Here is a 21,105-nt window from a genome sequence, read left to right on the forward strand (position 1 = left end):
CTCTATTGGAATTGCTTGAAAATCCTTGAGAAATTGTTGACCTATTTAGAGATTGAACATCAGTATCAACACCATCAACTTCAACTTCAGCATTTCTATTTGAATTGCTTGAAAACCTTTTGAAGGTTGTTGAGCTATTTAGATATTGAACATCAACATCAACAGCTTCAACTTCTGCTTTTCTATTCGAATAGCTTGAAAATCTTTTAGAACTCATTGACATGTTCAGAGATTGAACATCAATATCTTCTTCAGATAAGCGAGATTTCAAGCTTCGAATGGGCAAAAGCAGAGGCTTCTCCCCACTCTGGTCATCAAAACTAGAATACTTTTGTAACTGTGGAGCAGCAACAACAACCACAGGTTCGTTCCTGTAGTGTTGGCTGCTCCAAGTTTGGACTTTTGTTTCATCAGACTCGACGGGGCTCTCACCCTCGTCCTCGAAAAAAGAAGAAACCTGAAGGAACCTTGACACAAGAGTTTGTGCAGTGTCAAACTTTGAGTTGTTATGCTCTTTGTCTGTTTCTTCGTTTCGGCGACTGAAGAGGCCGTAGGAGATGGCGACACCGACGAGGAGAAGGTGGAGGAGTTCCCAGTTTCTGGTGAGGAGCGATTGGTTGATGAATTCAGGAGCCTGTGAGGGAAACAATGGGATGATAACGAAGAAGATGAGGACTAGTGTGGCTTTGTAGAGGAAATGGTAATAGAACTTATTTGGGTCCTCTTGGATTTGTTCAAGGGGTAGTTTTTGGATTGCACCTGCCATTGTTGCTAAAGGAGAATGTTTTGATGATTGAATGGGGGGAAGAAGAAACCTGGAAGTAGAGGAAAATAATATCAAGTGAAGGTTTTGCCTTTGTTCTGTTCTCTAAGCACCGTCAAAGACAAAATGTCAAGCCTAGCCTTGCCTTTATTCCATTTGCCATGTTACCTTTTTCGTCCTTTCGGTTCCAACACCAAGATGCTTTGCCTGCAATCTCACACAGTAATATCAAAGTTGTACATGTTCCAACGTTGACAATTATAGTTTCTTTAAGCCAATACCCAAGTTGCTGTATCTATGGAATTATTATTATTATATGAGAGTGAATGGAAAATATTTGTTGAGACTTGAGAGATTTAAAACCTGCTTTATTAAGAGGTCTGTTGGATGAAAAAAAAAATAGTAGAAAACAATTAAATTAGTATTTCTCTCGGCCTCCTTTCACTCAACGAAAATAAAGATAATAATATATGTATCACATTAAGCATCTAAGTGACAAATGAAATTATCACTTAATCAAGGATTGACTATAAGATCTTGCTTTTGCGTCAATTTTTTACATTTTGACGCGGATTTGAGTATTAAGGTGAATCCGTGAAGTCAAAAGCAAACATATGCTATATATTGTGACAAACGTTGGCAACGTCTTTTTTCTTCATTAGTATAGAACCCTAAGTTTTAATAACAGAGTTTGAAAACAATTTAATATTTCACAACTTGTACATTTAAATTAAAAAAAATCTACACTTAGTTGATTTTTTTTTTCTTGAAAATTTCCTTATCTTCAAAATTTTGCCATGTCTTCAATTTTTGGATTGATTCCAATCTTTTTGTTTACTTTCATTTTTTCAGTCTTCTCAAAATCACATACCTTAAGACGGATTTGGGTTTGCCTTATATTGAGTCACCTCCTAGAGGGTGTGTGTCTCTATGCTCCAACTTGATTTTGTTGATACTTTTTTCTCTTAGTGCTAGCTGTTAATTAACTATATATATATATATATATATATATATATATATATATATATATCTCACTCGATACCTTTCTTAACTTCCCTTTGGTTCTAGAAACTTTTATTTTCATGGACATGCATGCATCGTATCAATTTTACATCAACACAAAGACAAAGTGAAAAATTGGCACATGGACCTATATATATGCTCAGCTCAAGTGACGTTTAATTGTTTATCACCATTATTTTCCCCCCAGTGGTGCTACAGATTGATCGAATAAAACTACACGTAAAGAGAGTGAAATGAAAGCAACAGCTTGTGATCAATGCCGAAGTGTACACTGTTCAGGTGATGATCTATTGGTCCATGACGCTAAAGCATAGTTGGAGGAACATATGCATCGAATCGATTTGCCTACATCTATAGTAACAGTTGCAAAACTCATATTGATGACCAGCTATATATTGAGCTTGGGAATTTCAGATAGAGAAAAGGGACAACTTTGGAACAGAAAAAAAAAATGCAAGGTGCAAATATTTAGCGTTGGAATCAGTCATGATTCCCCTTTTGTACTCCTGCCATGGAGTTCATTTGGATGGAAGCTGTTGGATTTATGTGAAAAGAAAAGACAAATTCGAGCATTTGTTTACTCGTACCACAAAACTAAGATGTCAATCCTTAAGGTAACACATTTTTTACTGAAAACAATTTAATTTACTTTAAGTTGTATAGAATTATTATAAATGATAAAACTTTTTCCCGAAAAATTTAATGTAACTACAAATTCAAGATTTAGAATTTGAGTAGGCTAAAACAATTTCACACCAATGGACTCCAATCCTTAGTGGTAAGAGTTTTTATCTAGCACAATACCTGTGCCTAGGCATGAGTCATTCACTTGTTTTAACATATTTTTTAGGCAAGTAAATAATGTAACACATATTCAATTTATTAAAGTCATTATTGTTAAAAGAATCCATGTTTAAGAAATCAATGTTTATATGGTGAATATATTTTTTACAAAAGTCTAAAATGTATATATTTTTTGTGGTTAGTAAGAACTTAACAATAAGATGAAAATGTTTGGTTAGAAGCAAATACAATCCAAATTTAATTATTAAAATATATGATACAATGCAAAATAGAAGTAACCGTATATGCAGTTCAAATTGTTTGGTATATAATAATATAACATTATCGATTAAAACAAGTTATTAAATATATAAGAAAAAGAGAGACATGATAAATTATTTTATATATAATAATATAATGTTATATGATAAATTAATCTAATAAAGACATATGAATGGATCAAAGCATTTTTTTTGTTTAATTTAGAAAAAAAATTAAAACAAAAAATAAAATAATTAAAAGACTAAAAGATATTTCAATCTTATCTAAATTTTTAATTATTTAAAACTAAAAAATGTATAAGTGATGATCATAAATAGACATAACAATGACGTAGTACAAGGATGAATAAGTTGTTTTCTGTCCTTGTCATTATTCTCATTCCGAGTTCCAATCCCTAATCTCTATCGGAATAAATTTTTGCACTTACCCTCGTCCCCATTTGAGGTTGGGTATATCCATTTCGGGTCATTTTTTACTAAAAATGACATTCAACTATTTTATAATTATATATACTCTAAAAAAGATATTAGTTTTGTAATATTTATATTTTCTAAACTATAATTATAATTAAAATTAATTTAATTTAATTTAAAATATTATTTAATAAGTAATTTAAAACTATTTTTCATCAAAAGTATATTTAGTAAATTAGTTCTAATACATTTTTTATGTATTTATGAAAATTTTGTTGGACAAGTGGTCTCAGAAATTTTAAGAAGAGAGGTTAAATTAAGATTTGGTTGACTATTCCTAATTGAAATTTTCGCTTTCTTAATTATTCTCTAGATTCAATTATTTCTTTGTTAACAAGTTACTGAAATAATAAATGAAGGAAAATATGTTAAGGAAATGTAAAGACAACAGAAAGTAAAAGAGATAAGGGAAGAGAGAATGCAAAATTGAATTTATACTGGTTCGGTTACAACCCATGTCTACGTCTAGTCCCCAAGTAACCCGCTTGAGATTTCCACTATCCTTGTAAAATCCTTTATAAGCAATGAACCACAAAGGACTTCCTTACTTTGTGTTCAGTGATACAACCAAGAAGTTATTCTCACTTCTTGAATTGAATCCCAAGGAACGTTGGTCCCTTGTATCCAGTGATAACAACCAAGAAGTTGTACTCACTTCTTACAATGAACTCAAAAGACGTTGGTCTTTTGTGTCCAGTGATCAACCAAGAAGCAAATCCTGCTTCTTGCAATTAACCTAAGGAACGTTGGTCCCTTGTGTTCAGTGTTTGCAACCAAAAAAACCTTCTCTTGAAAACAGTGACCAAGAGTAGGTCTCTTGAAAAGCTTTTTGTAAGATTGAAGGAGAGGAAGAAAATAGAATAGCACAAGTTTTTGCCCAATAAACTTTTCTTAACAAAGCAAGTGTTGAACAAAAACTCTTAGAAAAAAGTTGAGAAATCTCATATTGAAATTCGTGCCATGGTCACATATTTATAACCATTTGATGGCTCTTGAAGAAATCATGTTAAAAGATGTGACTCTTGACAATTTCTTCAAAACTAGTCACTTTAAAAGTTGTGACTCTTGGCAAATTCTTCAAAAATCAGTCACTTTAAAAATTGTGACTCTTGACAATTTATTTTTCAAAACTAGTCACTGGTAATCGATTACTATTATAGTGTAATCGATTACACATCAACAGTTGTGACTCTTCGTGTTTATATTTGAAAACCAACGTTTAGAAATACTGGTAATCGATTACACAAGTTTGAAAATGTTTTATCACAAGTTGTGACTCTTGAAATTTGAAATTTAACATTCAAAAATATTTGTAATCAATTACATGCCCATGGTAATCAATTACTACTTTGTAAATCAGTTATAAAATTGTTTTGGGCTTCTGATAATCGATTACGACCTTCTAGTAAACAATTACCAGAGAGTAAAAACTCTGGTAAAAGATTTTTCTTTGAAATATTCTTTTGGACAAATTGTGCTATTCAATCTTTTCCTTGAAAAATTCTTTTTATACTTATCTTGATGCTTTTCTTGAGGTTCTTGTATATCTTGAGTCTTCTCTTGAATCTTCACTTGAATCTTGATTCTTGATTGAATGACTCTTTGATTCTTGAAACTTGCTTGAATCTTGATTCTTGACTTGAGTCTTTGACATCATCAAAATAAGCTTGGAAGCTTTGCTTCCACAAATTTAACATTATTTTATAAACATAGATTATAAATATTATTTTGTAATAATTATATTAACTCATTATATTTAAATTTCTTTTTAGTATAAAAATTTGAACCTCATAGTATGAATATTATTGAAGGAAAAAATTTATTTATAAAATTATTTAAAACTATTTTATAAAATTTATAAGAAAAAATAATTATATATATATATATATAATTTCAAAATACATAAAAATATTGTTGAGTTTTTGGTATGCAATCATGTTAAATGCTCATATAGGAAAAAAATTGTCGCTCACAATGATCTTAAGTAAGATTAGTTCTTGTAAATAATATTTGTGGTCTTTATCATAAAAAATAGAATTATTTTAATTTAATATATTATTGAGTCTTTGACATATTTCTGAGAAATATCAAAGAGAGTCATTCATAATAATCTCAAGCAAAATTGTCTTCCATGAATGATATTAGAAATTTCTATCATAAAATTAAAACTAATTTAAAATTTGATATTATTGATAAAGTGGTTTAAAATCATTTTGTAATAAATATATTTAATAAATTAATTCTAAAGAGAGATTCAAATTTATATAAAACATGACATTTTAAAGAGTAAAATAATCAAAGATGTTGTTGGATCAATAAAAATATATATTAATAAATCATTGATTCATATTATTTGATTAAAAATTAAAAATAAGAGAAAGAAAAGATAGAAAAAAATTGGAGGAAAAGAAATTAGTAGAGAGGGACATGCGTCCTAGGAAGGACCAAATTTTCTTTTTTATATATATCTATATCTATATATATATATATATATATATATATATATATATATATATATATATATAATAGATAATAGATGTAATAGATTACTAAATCACTAATTATTTTTTAAAAAATAAAAAAATAATAATATAATAGTACACAAAAAGAAACATTTAATATAGTATACAAATAATATATAATATATAATATTATTACATATGAAGAAATAATAATAATAATAATAGATATTTTTTGTTAATAGAATTATAAATATTTTTTTGTTAAGAAAGAGAAAAAGAGAAATAAAAAAGGAGAGAAAAAAGTTAGAAGGAAAGAGAAGTTTTGGAAGATTTTTTTTTTATGAGAGTGATATGTGATAAGACAAAACCTTCTTTTACTCTCCCTATTCTAATTATAAAATTATTTTAACTAATTCATGTTTCTTAAACAAAGTTATTAATCCTATTAAATATATCAATTATTTGTATTATCATTTTAAAATTATTCTTTTTTATTTGTCTATTAACTTAATTATTTTTTATTAATGTTTGGAAAAGGAATAGTTATTTAAGTGTATATAAGAAAAAAATAATTAATACATCTGGACATTAAAAAATATCTTATAAAAAAGATACAAATAAATTTATAAAAAGAGTTTTATAATTAAAGAAGGAATAAGTAATACACAGTATAGATTTTTATTACACAAAGTTTTGTGTTATACTCATCTATTACTTTTGTTTACTAATACTTCAAATCCTCCTTTTTTGGCTGCTGTTGGATTCTCTTAAAGGTTACGCAGAGACTCAAAATGTTCTCTTAAAGGTTACGCAGTGACTCAATATGGATGCAAAAGTAGATGGAATAATAAGCTGTGATTTCGGTTAGTGATTTGTTTAAAGAGAGAAATCTCTTGACGCAGGAATGTGATGAGTGAGAAAATTCTAGGGCTTCTAGTTCTAGGTCCAATTTTACTTATCAACGTTAGATGATTCAACAATGATGACTTATCCCATTAGTGCAATTGCTCACTTTATCTATAATCTATCAAAGCTGCCATGTGCCTTTGCCTTTTAAATATTTTGGTTAATCTTTTTTTGTGTGTGAAAGAGAACAAAGAAAGTTGGGAATGACGATAAAATGTTGTGGATCATATTATTTAATTATCAATTGTTTTTAGTCTAAATACTACTAAATAATAGACTAGGTTTAAGTACCAATGTTAAGACAGCATGACCTGCAGGAATCTCTATTTGTAGTACTTCAAGTGCTGACTTATTTATTTCTATAAGAGGCGTAGTTGGGGAGAAAGTGAGTAGTAGCAAAAGGACGATGTTGCTTAGTTACAAAGGATGAATGAAGCATCGCTAATTAATAAAAAGACGTCAAATGAATTGAAAATGAATGAAGCATCGTTAATTCTATGGGAGGGTAAAGGTGAGGTGGTGGGAAGAGGGGTACATTTGGATCACTTGTTGGCAACGAATCTGATTCCTACCCATCTGCGTTTTGAATATTTCTAATTCTGATGGCTTGAGTTAGATGCTCTTCACCGCGAAACCAAGAAAACTCAATCAGGAATATTGATTGAAACATATAGCTAGATACCAAAACAATTTTGAGAGAAGAAGAGAAAACGAACACAATTCATGTGGCTGCTTGAGTTGCTTTTGCTTGAGCCATTTTTTATTTGGGACTAGTTCAAATAGAAATATTTATTGATAGTAGGACGGGATGGTCATGAAACTGGACAAATTTTTATCTCTTGTTAGTCACTTTAAAAGTCTTGAACACAAAATTATATGTAAATACTTTGAGAAAAATTATTTTAAGTAATGTGACACAAATTATTTTTAACACACTTTTGTTATATTAGCTAAAACTATTGGAAAAAAACACACACTTCTTATGCACACAAATTAACAATTAACATTTAAAGTAATTTTTCTCATTCCACAAATATCTATTTATAGACCTAGAATCTTAACACAAGAGAACAAATTTCTAATTTACAAATATCCTAACAATAAGATAATAATTTTTTTAATTTAAACAATATTACAAAGATTTAGAATTATAAATTTGAATTATTTATCGACAATCCCTTCCTCAATTTTTTTTTTAAATTTTATCTTCAATCATCATGAATGTTTTGTCATGCTTTGGTGCCGCACAAAATTTAATATATTTTCCAATATGCTCTCCGTACATATTGGATGATCTTGATTTAATTTACACTATCGTTAACTATTATCATTAAAACACTCGCTTAACTTCCACATGACCTATACGATTAATAAACTGTGTACTAAGAACTTTAATTACAAATGTTCCATGTCCTAAATAAATCATTTAGGACAATGTGCCTCAACTTATTCTACTTGTATATTACACAAATGGGCAATGCTAGGGTGGTTCAGTTTTTTTCGTGACTTTGGTGGACCAGTAAATATGACCATGTAGTGTAGGTATATATGAATTTTGATTAAATAATTTATTTAAATAAATTATGTTTTGATGACCTTTATGCACTTATTACTCTAGAAAGACAAATATACTTTCATCCAAGTGTTTTACCTTTGTGTTCCTTTTCTAGATCTGCAGGTAAAAGTTGTAGTTATTCAAAAATTGTATATAAGAGGAATAGAATTGAAGATGTATTGTCTTCGTTGAAGATTTGTTTGACACAATAAAACATTTGGTTGTGACACAAGTTTTTGGTTGGCGACTTGGAAGCTGTCATATCCAACAATACAAGGTCTCAACAACATTTCGGCCAAACCGCAATAGCATATGCCGTTATTACAATACTTCAAAACAAACGCTGCAACCAACCTTGTGGTCAATAGGTACGGTGGAAGAGTCAAACCATTCTGAGTAGCGCTAAGATAAAGACAACATATCTCTTTAAACTTGAGGGGTATGAATTACAACCAATCTTTCATTTGACGTGGAAGGTTGAGATTCTATATAATCAATTTCAGAACTTAAGTCCCTCAATTGATCACTCCCACTGATCAAATCATTTTCAATAAATTTGGCATTTCTTGATTCCACAATCCTTGTAATATGATGTGGACAATAAAACCTATAACATTTGGTATCAGAGCCACAATTGCCTTTGCCTTGTCCATTTTCGGTATTTTTTTGATTTGATTTCGTTTATGGTATGAAGGGCCTTGTTTCTTAAAAATAAGATTAGAAATCTTTATTTTGTTCGATTTCTTTAATTTTGGCTTTTGAATCGTGAAAAATGGTGTCCAAATGACTTAAAAACGATCGGGTCTGCGTATGGGTCGAGTTTGACCCGCTAGAGGTTGAAGATGATGAATAGTGTTTAAAAAACGAAAACTCCTACGTTTTGTGCTAGTTGGGTGTCAAACCCTTGACTCCCTCAAATGCTGTAGTATGTGCAGACCACTAAACCAGTAAAATCTTCCTAATAAGTAATCGTTTTTCATGTTATGTATACTTATTCTGCTTTACAGTTTTCAGAATTTTGATTTATTTTATGCATGAATATATTCTGGAAAATTTTATTCTATGCATATATATATGAAATCAAATGCATAATATTATGTTTCAATTATAAAATTATATGAGAATCTTATTCATAATTATATTGTATCTTGATTTTGAAATGCAAAATACCATTTATTCTCATATAATAAAGTTTTTATGTCTAAGTGATCTTTATAATTTTGATTAATTATGGATTAACCACAACATCTATATTTGATTAAAATTATATATTAAGTTGGTTAAAGATCATATAAGGAATTAGACATAATATTGTAATTAATTATATTTATATAATGAATTTTATCTCACATAAATTTTTATTATATATGTATAATTAATTGGGATAAAATGACGTATTATTTTTCATGATTTACCCACAGGCATCATGATGTATGTATAATTTGTCGATTTTATCATAAAGTAAATATTTACGATAGAAATTAAATTATTTTCATGTTGTACCCGTAAAGCATGAATATTGAGCAAGTAATTTGATTATTCTATCATAAGGTTTAATTGTTTCTTATTGAATCAAAAATTTAGCCCAGAGGCAATTTTTATGTCACAAGATTCAATTTTATGGTATGTTTACATTGGTAAAAGATACAATTAAGATTAATATGTCTCAAATTTTGACATAAGCCTTTGGATTTTGTAGCTTCTCAAACTATTAGTTTTTCTGATATTCAATGTGATGTTCCCGAACTCAAAGGAGATAACTATAAGATATGGAAGGAGAGAATTCTTCTACAATTGGGGTGGACGGACATAGACTATGCTATAAGGAAAGACGAACCACCTACAATCACTGATGAAAGTAGTCCAGCTGACGTTGCGCTATATGAGCGGTGGGAGCGATCCAACCGGCTCAGCGTGATGTTCATTAAGACCAAAATCTCGGTTGGGATACGTGGTTCTGTTGACCAGCATGAAAAGGTCCAAGACTTGCTTAAGGCCATTGATGAATCAATCTCATTAGTATGTTATGAATCTAATATGGTTAGTGTTAATATTAAAACCCGGTGGATTGATTCTGGATCTACTATTCATATTGCAAATTCTTTACAGGGTATGCAAAACCTAAGGAAACCAGTGGGAAGTGAGCAAAACATTTTATCAGGCAATAAGCTAGGCTCACATGTGGAGGCCCTTGGAACTTGCATTTTGACTTTAAGTAGTGACTTTATTTTAAAATTAGAAAGGACTTTTTATGTACCAAGTTTTTCCCGAAACTTGATTTCTATTTCAAGACTTGTACCGTTTGGATATTCCTTTAATTTCAAAGACACATCATTTGAGTTATTTTATAATTCTGAATGTGTTGGGAATGGTATCTTGTCTGATGGTCTTTATCTTCTTGGTTTACAAAATAATGCCACATATAATTCTATGCATGTTCAAACTGGTATTAAAAGGTGTAATATTAATGAGAATTTCTCTATGTTATGGCACAGGAGATTAGGACATATCTCCATTGAGAGGATTAAAAGGTTAGTGAAAGATGGGGTACTTAATACTCTAGATTTTGCTGACTTTAAGACTTGTGTGGAGTGCATTAAGGGTAAGCAGACCAACATGTCTAAGAAAGGTGCTAACAGGAGTTCAAGCATATTAGAAATAATTCATACTGATATTTGTTGTCCAGATATGGATGCACATGGTCAGAAATATTTTATCACCTTTATAGATGATTATTCACGATATATGAATGTTTATGTGCTTCATAACAAATACGAAGCATTGGATGCCTTCAAAGTCTTTAAGGCTGAAGTTGAGAACCAATGTGGCAAGCAAATAAAAATAGTGAGATCAGATAGAGGTGGAGAATACTATGGCAGATATACTGAGAATGGACAAGCACTTGGTCCCTTTGAAAAGTTTCTTCAAGAACATGGGATTGTTGCCCAATACACTATGCCTGGTTCTCCAAATCAGAATGATGTGGCAGAAAGAAGGAACCGAACATTATTGGACATGGTGCGGAGTATGCTTAGCAACTCCAATCTTCCTAAATCCTTGTGGGCCGAAGCACTAAAGACAACAGTGTATATATTAAATCGTGTTCCAACCAAGGCTGTCCCAAAGACACCTTTTGAGTTGTTTAAAGGTTGGAAACCGAGTTTGAAACATATGTGCGTTTGGGGTTGTCCGTCTGAGGTAAGAATATATAACCCACAAGAGAAGAAACTTGACCCGAGGACCATTAGTGGGTATTTCATTGGATATGCCGAAAGGTCTAAAGGTTATAGGTTTTATTGTCCACATCATATTACTAGGATTGTGGAATCAAGAAATGCCAAATTTATTGAAAATGATTTGATCAGTGGGAGTAATCAATTGAGGGACTTAAGTTCTGAAATTGATTATATAGAATCTCAACCTTCCACGTCAAATGAAAGATTGGTTGTAATTCATACCCCTCAAGTTCAAAGGGATGATGAACAACACATGATTGGCATTCCACAAACTGTTGTTGATAATCCAATAGATCAAGTTGATCATTAAATTCATGAAAATGATGAACAACCAGTTGAACAACATGATCCCCAAGAAAATGTTGATGCAACATTAAGGAAGTCTACTAGAGTAAGAAAATCAACTATTCCTAGTGATTATATTGTATATTTGCAAGAATCTGATTATAGTATTGGAGTTGAAAATGATCCTGAAACTTTTGATCAAGCCATGAGTTGTAAAGAGTCAAATTTATGGTATGATGCCATGAAGGATGAGATGAATTCCATGCAGAGTAACAAAGTTTGGAACCTTTTAGAGTTGCCTAATGGGGCAAAGGCCATTGGATGTAAATGGGTCTTTAGGACAAAAAGGGATTCATTAGGCAACATTGAGAGATACAAGGCAAGACTTGTTGCTAAGGAATTTACTCAAAAGGAAGGAATAGATTACAAAGAGACTTTTTCTCCAGTATCTAAGAAAGATTCTCTTCGTATAATCTTGGCATTAGTTGCTCATTTTGACCTTGAGTTGCAACAAATGGATGTGAAAACAACTTTTCTTAATGGTGATTTAGAGGAGGAGGTTTATATGAAACAACCTGAAGGTTTCTCCTCTAATAGTGGTGAGCATTTGGTTTGCAAGCTTAATAAATCTATATATGGTTTAAAACAAGCTTCCCGTCAGTGGTACCTTAAGTTTCATGGGATAATTTCTTCATTTGGTTTTGATGAAAACCCCATGGATCAATGCATATACCACAAGGTCAGTGGGAGTAAAATATGTTTTCTTGTTTTATATGTAGATGATATTTTACTTGCAGCCAACGATCGGGGTTTGCTACATGAGGTGAAACAATTTCCCTCTAAGAATTTTGACATGAAGGATATGGGTGATGCATCTTATGTCATCGACATTAAGATTCATAGAGATAGATCTCGAGGTATTTTGGGTCTATCACAGGAAACCTATATTAACAAAATTCTAGAGAGATTTCGGATGAAAGATAGTTCACCAAGTGTTGCTCCCATTGTGAAGGGTGATAGGTTTAATTTGAATCAATGTCCAAAGAATGACTTTGAGAGGGAACAAATGAAAAACATTCTTTATGCTTCAGTTGTTGGAAGCCTCATGTATGCTCAAGTATGCACAAGGCCTGACATTGCTTTTGCAGTTGGAATGTTAGGAAGATATCAGAGTAATCCAAGTATTGACCACTGGAGAGCTGCTAAGAAAGTGCTGAGGTACCTTCAAGGGACCAAAGATTACATGCTTATGTATAGACAGACAGACAATCTAGATGTGATTGGTTATTCAGACTCAGACTTTGCTGGTTGTGTTGACTCTCGGAGATCAACATCTGGGTACATTTTCATGATGGCTGGTGGAGCTATTTCATGGAGGAGTGTTAAGCAGTCTATGACTGTTACTTCTACCATGGAAGCTGAGTTTGTCTCTTGTTTTGAGGTTACATCACATGGTGTGTGGCTTAAAAGTTTCATTTATGGGCTGAAGATAGTTGATACTATTTCAAGGCCTTTAAGAATTTTTTGCGATAACCCAGCTGCTGTCTTTATGGCTAAGAATAACAAAAGTGGAAGTCGAATTAAGCACATCGACATTAAGTACTTAGCCATTAGAGAAAGAGTAAAAGACAAGAAAGTGGTCATTGAACATATAAGCACTGAGTTGATGATTGCTGATCCTTTAACTAAGGGCATGCCACCGTTTAAATTTAAGGATCATGTAGAAAGAATGAGACTTGGTTACACTTTATGATTGTATACTTATATGTTAAAATTGAAACTTTTATATTATGATATTTTCTCATATTTGGGTGCATATTGATTTATTTGAGAAAAATTATGTTTTGGACCAAGAATAAACATTGGGTTTATTCATTAAGTTTTATTATCGCTTTGAGTATACTGCTTGGGAAATTGAACATATTGTAATACATGGATGATATTACTCGTTATAAGAGGAACTATCACTATGATTCGTATATTCATTTCTTAAGAAGATTGAGCATTAAGTCAAAATGTTTGGACAAGTGGGAGAATGTAATAATTTCTGGTCCTAACATTTTGAAAACGCTTGTCAGTTTTGGAAGCCAAATTGAATGGCTGTTAATGGGTGGTAATGACCACTAATGAATTGTAACAGCCAATAATGAGTAGTAATGACTACTAAATGCATTCTTGATGGTAGAATGCCTATATAAGCATATGAATTTGGTCCCTGAGCTCATCCCTTTTGAATTCAGTCTGATATACCATCTAGAGAAAGAAAGAAAGAGAGCTTGGAAAAACCAAAACAAGAAATTCTTCATGGCAATCGCTGAAGGTATGATTTTGATTTTATTTTCCACATTTTGTTAATAATCTGTGTTTCTTTTGTAGTTTGTAATATCACATGTTAAAGGTTTAGTCTAACATAACAATGATTAATAAAAATCAAAAGAAACGCACCAGTAGACACATCGAACTTCAATACTCTGAAAAATCATTTTTTTCTCTCATATGGAATATAACTGATAGTATCATCCTAAACACAAGAGTTTAACAACAACTTAATCATTTGTTTTATTATTGATAAAATAGTCATACACATTTAAAAGAATAAAATAACCATACTATTATTTTATTACATTTAACGGAACACTTTCTACCACAGGTGACATTTTTCCTTGTCCACCAAAGACCAAATAAAATGAGGTCCACCGTAGCCCAGGCTTGCACAAATTATGTAACTAAATATTTATAACCGTGAGTTTTATGTATATTTGAATTAATTTATTTTAAAATCTTTGATTAAAAGTATTAGACATATATATTTATAATAATCTCATAAAATACAACAAAAAAAATTCGTTTAAATTTATATTTTGAGGGAACATTCGTTTAAAATTAATAATTAAAGGATTCGATGTTGCGTTCTCATAACATTTTTAAATTAAAGTATTACTTCTTCTTTGTTGAGAAATTAAAGTATTCATTCTTAGCTATCACTTCTTTGGACCTCTGCATTAAGATCATTACATTTGAGATTAGTTTGCTCATGCTATTTGTATTATTTTTTAAATATTTAGCAGAAGTAATATAATAAATGAGATATAATATATAAACTTTATTTTATATTTAATATATATATATATACACACACACACAAATCAAATGAAATAAAATATAAGGTTAAAAAAATTAATTATATAAAATGAATAGAACCACATTATTTCATTGTAAACTTAATTTTAGATAATTAATTTTAATTAAAAGTGAGTTTAAAATTAAGTGATTTTATATTAGATTATTTTTTATTGGAAATAAGTTTGTTGAAAAAATTAATATAAATTTTCAACTAACATAAAAGCTACTTAATACTTACCTCGTTTTAGAATTCATTTTAGAATTAAAACCCTCTTTGAAATATATACCTAACACAATCTCCACCCAAAAAAAAATATATATACCTAACACAAAACCAAACACGTTGAAAATAACTAAACTCACTTATTGCAGCAAACGTGAGGCTTAACATATTGCAAATAAAAAATACTATGCCGACAAACACTATTTTAACTAAAACACATTATCTCAATGGGAAAAATAAATAACATAAATATATGTTTGGTTGATATTATTTTATAAAAGTAATTACTTACTTTTTTATTTTAATAAATAAATAAATATGTTATAAAAATAATTTCAAACAAATTCGTGTTAATATGTAAGGAATATTGAAATAACTCTAAAAATTAATTTAAGGCAATCACTAAGAATAGCAAACCTCACCCAAAAGGCCAAGCCCACAAGCGGTGACTTACGTGTCAATCTCTCCGAGACTTTCACCTTACGTGCGTCACAGTCGAGTAACCCAACTTTGCCGCACCCCATTCTCTCTTTTTTTTCCTCTTCATCCATTTTCTTGTATTCGTATCCTTTTACTTTCGGGTGCAGAGTTTGTTGAGCGAAAGAGCCATTTTCTGATTCTACCAAATCTAGGGTTAGGGATTCAATTTACCAACTTCCTCTCTCTCTCTCTCTCTCTTCCTATTCTTTTCCTTCCTCCGACAAATTTTCCCTCTCTCTCTTTCTCTCTCTTGCAGATTACGATAATCACTTTTCCTCGATCTACCCTTTTCCGAAAGAAACATGGTTTTATTTTCCCGGGAAAATTCTCCTCCCAGTTTTCTCGGCCAACCTTCTGTCCTATATATCATTCCTTCTTCGATTTGTTGTAGAATTCCAATTTCCTAGGTTTTCTCGATCGATCTATTGATCCGCCAATTTCAATTTGGGGTAATTAGATTTTAATTTTTGTTTTCCCGTTTGTTCTGTAAATATTTTCTTGTGATTGTTTTGGTGGTTGTAAATTGTGATAGCTTCGTGGATAGTATACGCGAGGGGTTGTAGGTTGTAAAAAAAAGTGTGGTTCATACGATAGGTAATTTGTTGATTAGGGTTTTTGTAAATATCTGGATATTATTACTGTAATTGTTTTGCGATTTGAAAGTTAGTTATGCATATAGAGGAATTGAAGGGAGGTGAGGTGGTAGAAGGTGGGGAGGAAGGAGGATCGAGGTTTGTGGGTTATGATGCGAAAAGGGTGCTGGTTGGAGCAGGCGCTCGTGCGCTTTTCTATCCAACCCTGTTTTACAATGTCGTTAGGAATAAGATTCAGGCCGAGTTTCGATGGTGGGATAAGGTTGATGAGGTATGATTTCTTGCGCTTCAGCTTGACTATGTATTGAATGATGTTAAGTTGTTTTTTGTGTGTTATGGCACATTGGATTTACAGTTTACATGCAATGCAACAAATTCAGTGTGTGTGGGGGTGGGGTGGGTAGGTGGGTGTGATTATCAACATTACAGAGGGAAGATTGCTTGTGAGTAAAAATGTTGTTCCTTTTTATAGCATTGATTGAATTTGCCTGCTGTGGTTTATCCCTCTATCATGCTATGACTGTATTGAGATGATGATTCAACTCATATGGACTGGAGAACTAAAGAAGGAAGATTATGAAGGATAAAATCTTTCATACAGTTAATTTTTTATGTTTGATGAGTGTATTGATCTCAACATTTGTGGTATGCTCCAATTACTAATTTATGTATTTTATTTAATTTTTTTCCTATCCAAATAGCTTTTTTTAAAGAAAAAATTAAAATTGGTTCACTGTTGACCAAAGGCTTTAACTGCCAGATCCGACCTGTTCCAGTTTGGAACAGTAGTTACTGGTTTATAGAATTGAAAGGAATTTCTCAAGATGAGAGGATTTGAAAATCCCCCATTACCAATCTTAAATATATCAAAAGGTGCTGGATGAATTTAATTCTTTACTTAATACAGTTGTAAATGAAATGAATTCTTCTAGTTTTGGAATTTTCTAACATGCAGTAAGTAAAATGGGATTTATTTGGGTTTCAAATGGAAAAACAATTCTAATTTGCACCGTAGGTAATTGAACTACTACCTCTAAATGAATTGGCTTCTTATGTTAATACTATAATTTCCAAATAAGTTTCCCAAACAAACTCATTTGTAAATGAAATGGATTTTTTTTTTATTTTGAAATTCTTAATTTTCTTACTTGGGTTTCAAATGGAAAAGGCAATTATAATTTGCACCTAGGAAATTTGTCTGCTAAATCAGTATGTATTGATTTCTGTTTTCTGATTCAAAAGCTGGCATGTTATTTTTTACCTTTTGGCTGGTTGTTATTATCTCTGAGAATTTGACCTTTAATAATAGCCCAATGGTGTCATAAGATTCATGTAGCCAACCTGACCTAGTATGTTAAGACTTCGGTTGTCGTTGCTTGTTGTTACCATTAACATTGCTCTGTGTGATTTTCTAATAATTTATTTTTATTTATTAAAATCAACAAGGGACACATACCATACTTTTGGTACAATTTGTTATTATCATCTGTTTCTCACCCATGTGTCCTCACATGGTTGTTTTCTGCTTCTGATAACATCTCCATTTGTGGGGTCGGGCTGTTGTGGTTTACAGGATTACTTTGATATATAAACTTTTCTTAATTCACTGTATATGTAATCTGAGATGACATTTGTAACTTGGCTGCATAAGAAAATTGTCTTATGTTGTTTGTGGGACACAAGGTTGCTCCTAAATCTGATGCACTTAATTTTCAGTTCATATTGTTAGGTGCTGTTCCATTTCCTATTGATGTTCCCCGCTTAAAGGAGCTTGGTGTCCGTGGGGTCATCACATTGAATGAATCATATGAGACTTTGGTTCCAACGACATTATATTATGTGAGTATTTTCTTAATTTCTGTTTACTTGTTATCAGTGGGTTGGCTTTTATTATTGTTTTGCACCTGCTTTTCTAGATGAATCCTTTTGATTTTTGACTACTAGACTTTTATATAAGAATATAAGAATGATGTTGAATATAACTTGTGAAATTTGGGAGTTAAGTTGAAATTTATGCCCCTTCTGGCCTTGTGTGTATGAAGAGAGTTGCTTTGTTGCAGTGACTGGCTAGTTTCTGTTAGTCATGTTTTCTTGTCATAAAATTTTGATTATGATTAATTTGCTTTGGTGGCTGTGCAACTTCCAGGAAGTATTTAAACTTTGACTGTGAAATAGTTTAGGCTAATAAACTGCAAGGCTTCTTATGAATCATAAAATCAAGGGAACATTGTTACTGTTAACTATACCCATGCATTTTGTTGTTTAGTGCTTGCTTGTATATCTGATGTAAGTGTAACATCTTGGTTCTTGGTTTTTATAATGACAAGAAATAACATTTTTATGAGTGGGATTAATATTATTTCGAAAAGATTAGTACTGTGAATTGTGCTGTGCGTGTGTGCATGTTCTGGTATGCACTTCTGCTTCAGGAAAACTGGGGTGAACAACACTATCTGTACAGCATAATAGTAACACTGGGTTTCTCTAGTTCTTTGTGAATATTTGTGTTCCATAGGCATTTTAGAATATCTTAATTACATTGGGTTATTATAGCATCCTGACTGTTTTCATGACTTCAAAACATGCTCAATTTCCTCTTAATTTGTTAAATTTGGCAGGCTCATGGAATTGATCATCTGGTGATTCCTACTAGAGATTACTGTTTTGCTCCTTCATTGAATGACATTTTCCGTGCTGTGGATTTCATACATGGTGAGTATTACAAAAATTGGTTAACTATAATGGTATCCAACTGGTTAGTGGCATATACAAGTTTCTTCGTGGTACAAAATTGACTGTTCTTTTTAAACTAATTGTAATATTTTGCATAGAGTGGCCAACAGAATGGGAGCATCATGAATTAATGTCAGCAAATTGGCATGTAACATTGTTTCTTGACTTATTACACTTATTTGAAGTTATTTTGACTTTTTCCATTTATGTTTTTTTATGAAGAAAATGCATTGTCTGGACGAACTACATATGTCCATTGCAAAGCTGGACGTGGTCGTAGCACGACTATTGTTATTTGTTATCTGGTTGGTGCCTCAATTTAAAAACAAGGGTAGAAAAGATCAAAATAGAAAAAGAAGAGAGGTTGGTACTGTGATTGGGTAGATTGTTCTTATGTTTCGGGCTTTTTTGTAGGTGCACCACAAAATGATGACACCTGATGCTGCATATTCTTATGTGAAATCAATTCGACCAAGGGTGCTTCTAGCTTCCTCTCAGTGGCAAGTAAGTGTGCAGTTTATCTTTCGGTTATTGTCATTGTTAATTTTGAAGTTTTACAGACTTCACTTGTATCTTCAATTTACATAACATGTTTTGGGGTAAGTTTATCTATAAAAATGTGAAATAGAATTTTATATTTTCAATGATTTTGAGCTTTCTGTGAAAGTGTGAATGCTTTTGAATAGCATTGCCTTAACTTTCAAAAGTTGAATCTCGTTCAATTTTAATTTCTTGATCCAATTTTTGGACCAAAAATTTCTCGATTTGTGTTACAAAAATGATTAATAGTAATTGTTGATCCTCATAATTTAATTGTTGCAATTTCAGGCTGTCCAAGAATACTACTACCATCTTATGGTGAGGAGGACCGTTGGATGTGCTCCTACAGCCAATCTATTTGTAAAAACTTCTCAGGTGGCAGCAGGTTCACGAGATCTTGTGATGTTTGATGACAATTCTGTAGTCATGGTAACAGAGTCAGATCTAGAAGGTTACAACCCAAGTAGTCAATCAGGAGCCATGGCAAGTGAAATATGGGCAGATTTAAGTGTTGTATACCGTGTACGAGTTGCTGGACAGGCAGCACTGGCGAGAATATCATGCCTTTGGCTGCGATATGGTACTACCGACCAGAAGATTTCTACGGAGAAACTGAGCAGCAGGGAAAGCAGTTGCTCAATCAGGGCTAATCACTTGGGAGAAATTAGTGTTGATATCCACGTGTACTGAAAAAGCACGTTAAGTTGCCTACAAGTCGTGTTTTTCATTTTCTGCCCAATAATCGTACATATTTGGCGTGCCTGAATCTATAACTCGTTTTCCTCTGTATATTCTGCTGTTTTCTCATTTGAGTTCAAATGATGAGTGTTGTTCGGGTCAGTCCATCAATGTGTCTCATTTATGTTAATATTGATCTAATGATTATGACAGGGCAATAGTTTCAAATGTGGAGAAAGTCTCATCGTTGCAAACTTATCTTGCGATGGATGCAGTCCTACACACTGCTGATTCGAGAAGAAAAGAGTGGGGGTTGGAATGTTCTGAGCCAATGAAATTTTTACATGTGTGGGAATCTCTAACTTAGTTTAATGACTACCATTGCCCAATCCTAAGATAAGATAGTATATGTATAATTAGCCCCCTCTAAAAGAAATCCTGCCCCGTACGTTTTAATTAAAAATTGACATTGTATAACTTTCCTCAGTTTAAGCATGGAATTTTGCACATGGTGACATGCAACCATCAATGTATAGGTTAATAAAAAAAATTCTTCCCCCCAGGCCATTCCTGCGTTTTAGCCCTCATTTTATCTTGTTTATTCATTGATATAGTTTTGGGGATTCCTTTTTCTTATCCATGCCTATTTATTAAACACTTTATGATAATGATCAAGGCAACAAATGACAATTATACTGAGTAGTTGTATGATTCTTACTTGGTTGGAGACAACTTGGTTTGCGGTGTTTGAATCAAGATTAACGTTACGTTTAAATGGAATCTATAAAGTGGAATGATTCTCATTCTATCTTTTTCTAATGAGCATCATAATGTAACTTACCTTACATTCTATCTCTTACCATCAATCTAAACATACGTTATCGGTTGGTTACATCTTCTGTATCATAGTTTTTCTCGGATAATTTCAGATGGCCTTCCGGAACACTAATGAAGTAGATAACGTCGA

The 21,105-nt window shown here is 31.7% G+C and overlaps 2 protein-coding genes across 5 annotated transcripts; one reads left to right on the forward strand and one right to left on the reverse strand.

Moving 5' to 3' along the window:
• Positions 1-2: 2 nt before the first annotated feature.
• Positions 3-766, reverse strand: LOC102659528 (uncharacterized). Its single transcript, XM_014775933.1, has 2 exons — positions 152-766; positions 3-41 (listed from the first exon to the last, which is right to left on the reverse strand). The coding sequence occupies exons 1-2, from the start codon at positions 764-766 to the stop codon at positions 3-5; spliced, it is 654 nt and encodes a 217-aa protein (XP_014631419.1).
• Positions 767-15,631: 14,865 nt separating this feature from the next.
• On the forward strand, positions 15,632-20,705 carry LOC100790413 (phosphatidylglycerophosphate phosphatase PTPMT2). 4 transcript variants are annotated; one of them, XM_006579582.4, is made up of 7 exons: positions 15,632-16,458; positions 17,904-18,026; positions 18,806-18,899; positions 19,143-19,225; positions 19,335-19,424; positions 19,749-20,158; positions 20,352-20,705. In XM_006579582.4, the coding sequence occupies exons 1-6, from the start codon at positions 16,264-16,266 to the stop codon at positions 20,148-20,150; spliced, it is 987 nt and encodes a 328-aa protein (XP_006579645.1). In that variant the 5' UTR covers positions 15,632-16,263; the 3' UTR covers positions 20,151-20,158; positions 20,352-20,705. The 4 variants fall into 4 exon arrangements, with proteins under 4 accessions (XP_006579645.1, XP_014630993.1, XP_003524059.1 ...); XM_014775507.3 differs by having other exon boundaries at positions 19,749-20,154; XM_003524011.5 differs by having other exon boundaries at positions 19,749-20,705.
• The last annotated feature ends 400 nt before the right edge of the window (positions 20,706-21,105 follow it).

The sequence above is a fragment of the Glycine max genome, chromosome 5 (genome assembly GCF_000004515.6).
Source record: "Glycine max cultivar Williams 82 chromosome 5, Glycine_max_v4.0, whole genome shotgun sequence".
Classification (NCBI taxonomy): Eukaryota; Viridiplantae; Streptophyta; class Magnoliopsida; order Fabales; family Fabaceae; genus Glycine; species Glycine max.

Excerpts from the sequence above, each read along its gene's own strand:
- LOC102659528 (XM_014775933.1), bottom strand. The coding sequence starts at position 766 with ATGGCAGGTGCAATCCAAAAACTACCCCTTGAACAAATCCAAGAGGAC. Across the intron at positions 42-151 it reads TTGAAGCTGTTGATGTTGAT|GTCAACAATTTCTCAAGGAT; the intron begins GTTCAATATCTA and ends ATCTCTAAATAG.
- LOC100790413 (XM_003524011.5), top strand. The coding sequence starts at position 16,264 with ATGCATATAGAGGAATTGAAGGGAGGTGAGGTGGTAGAAGGTGGGGAG. Across the intron at positions 16,459-17,903 it reads GGTGGGATAAGGTTGATGAG|TTCATATTGTTAGGTGCTGT; the intron begins GTATGATTTCTT and ends CTTAATTTTCAG. Across the intron at positions 18,900-19,142 it reads TGCTGTGGATTTCATACATG|AAAATGCATTGTCTGGACGA; the intron begins GTGAGTATTACA and ends TTTTTTATGAAG.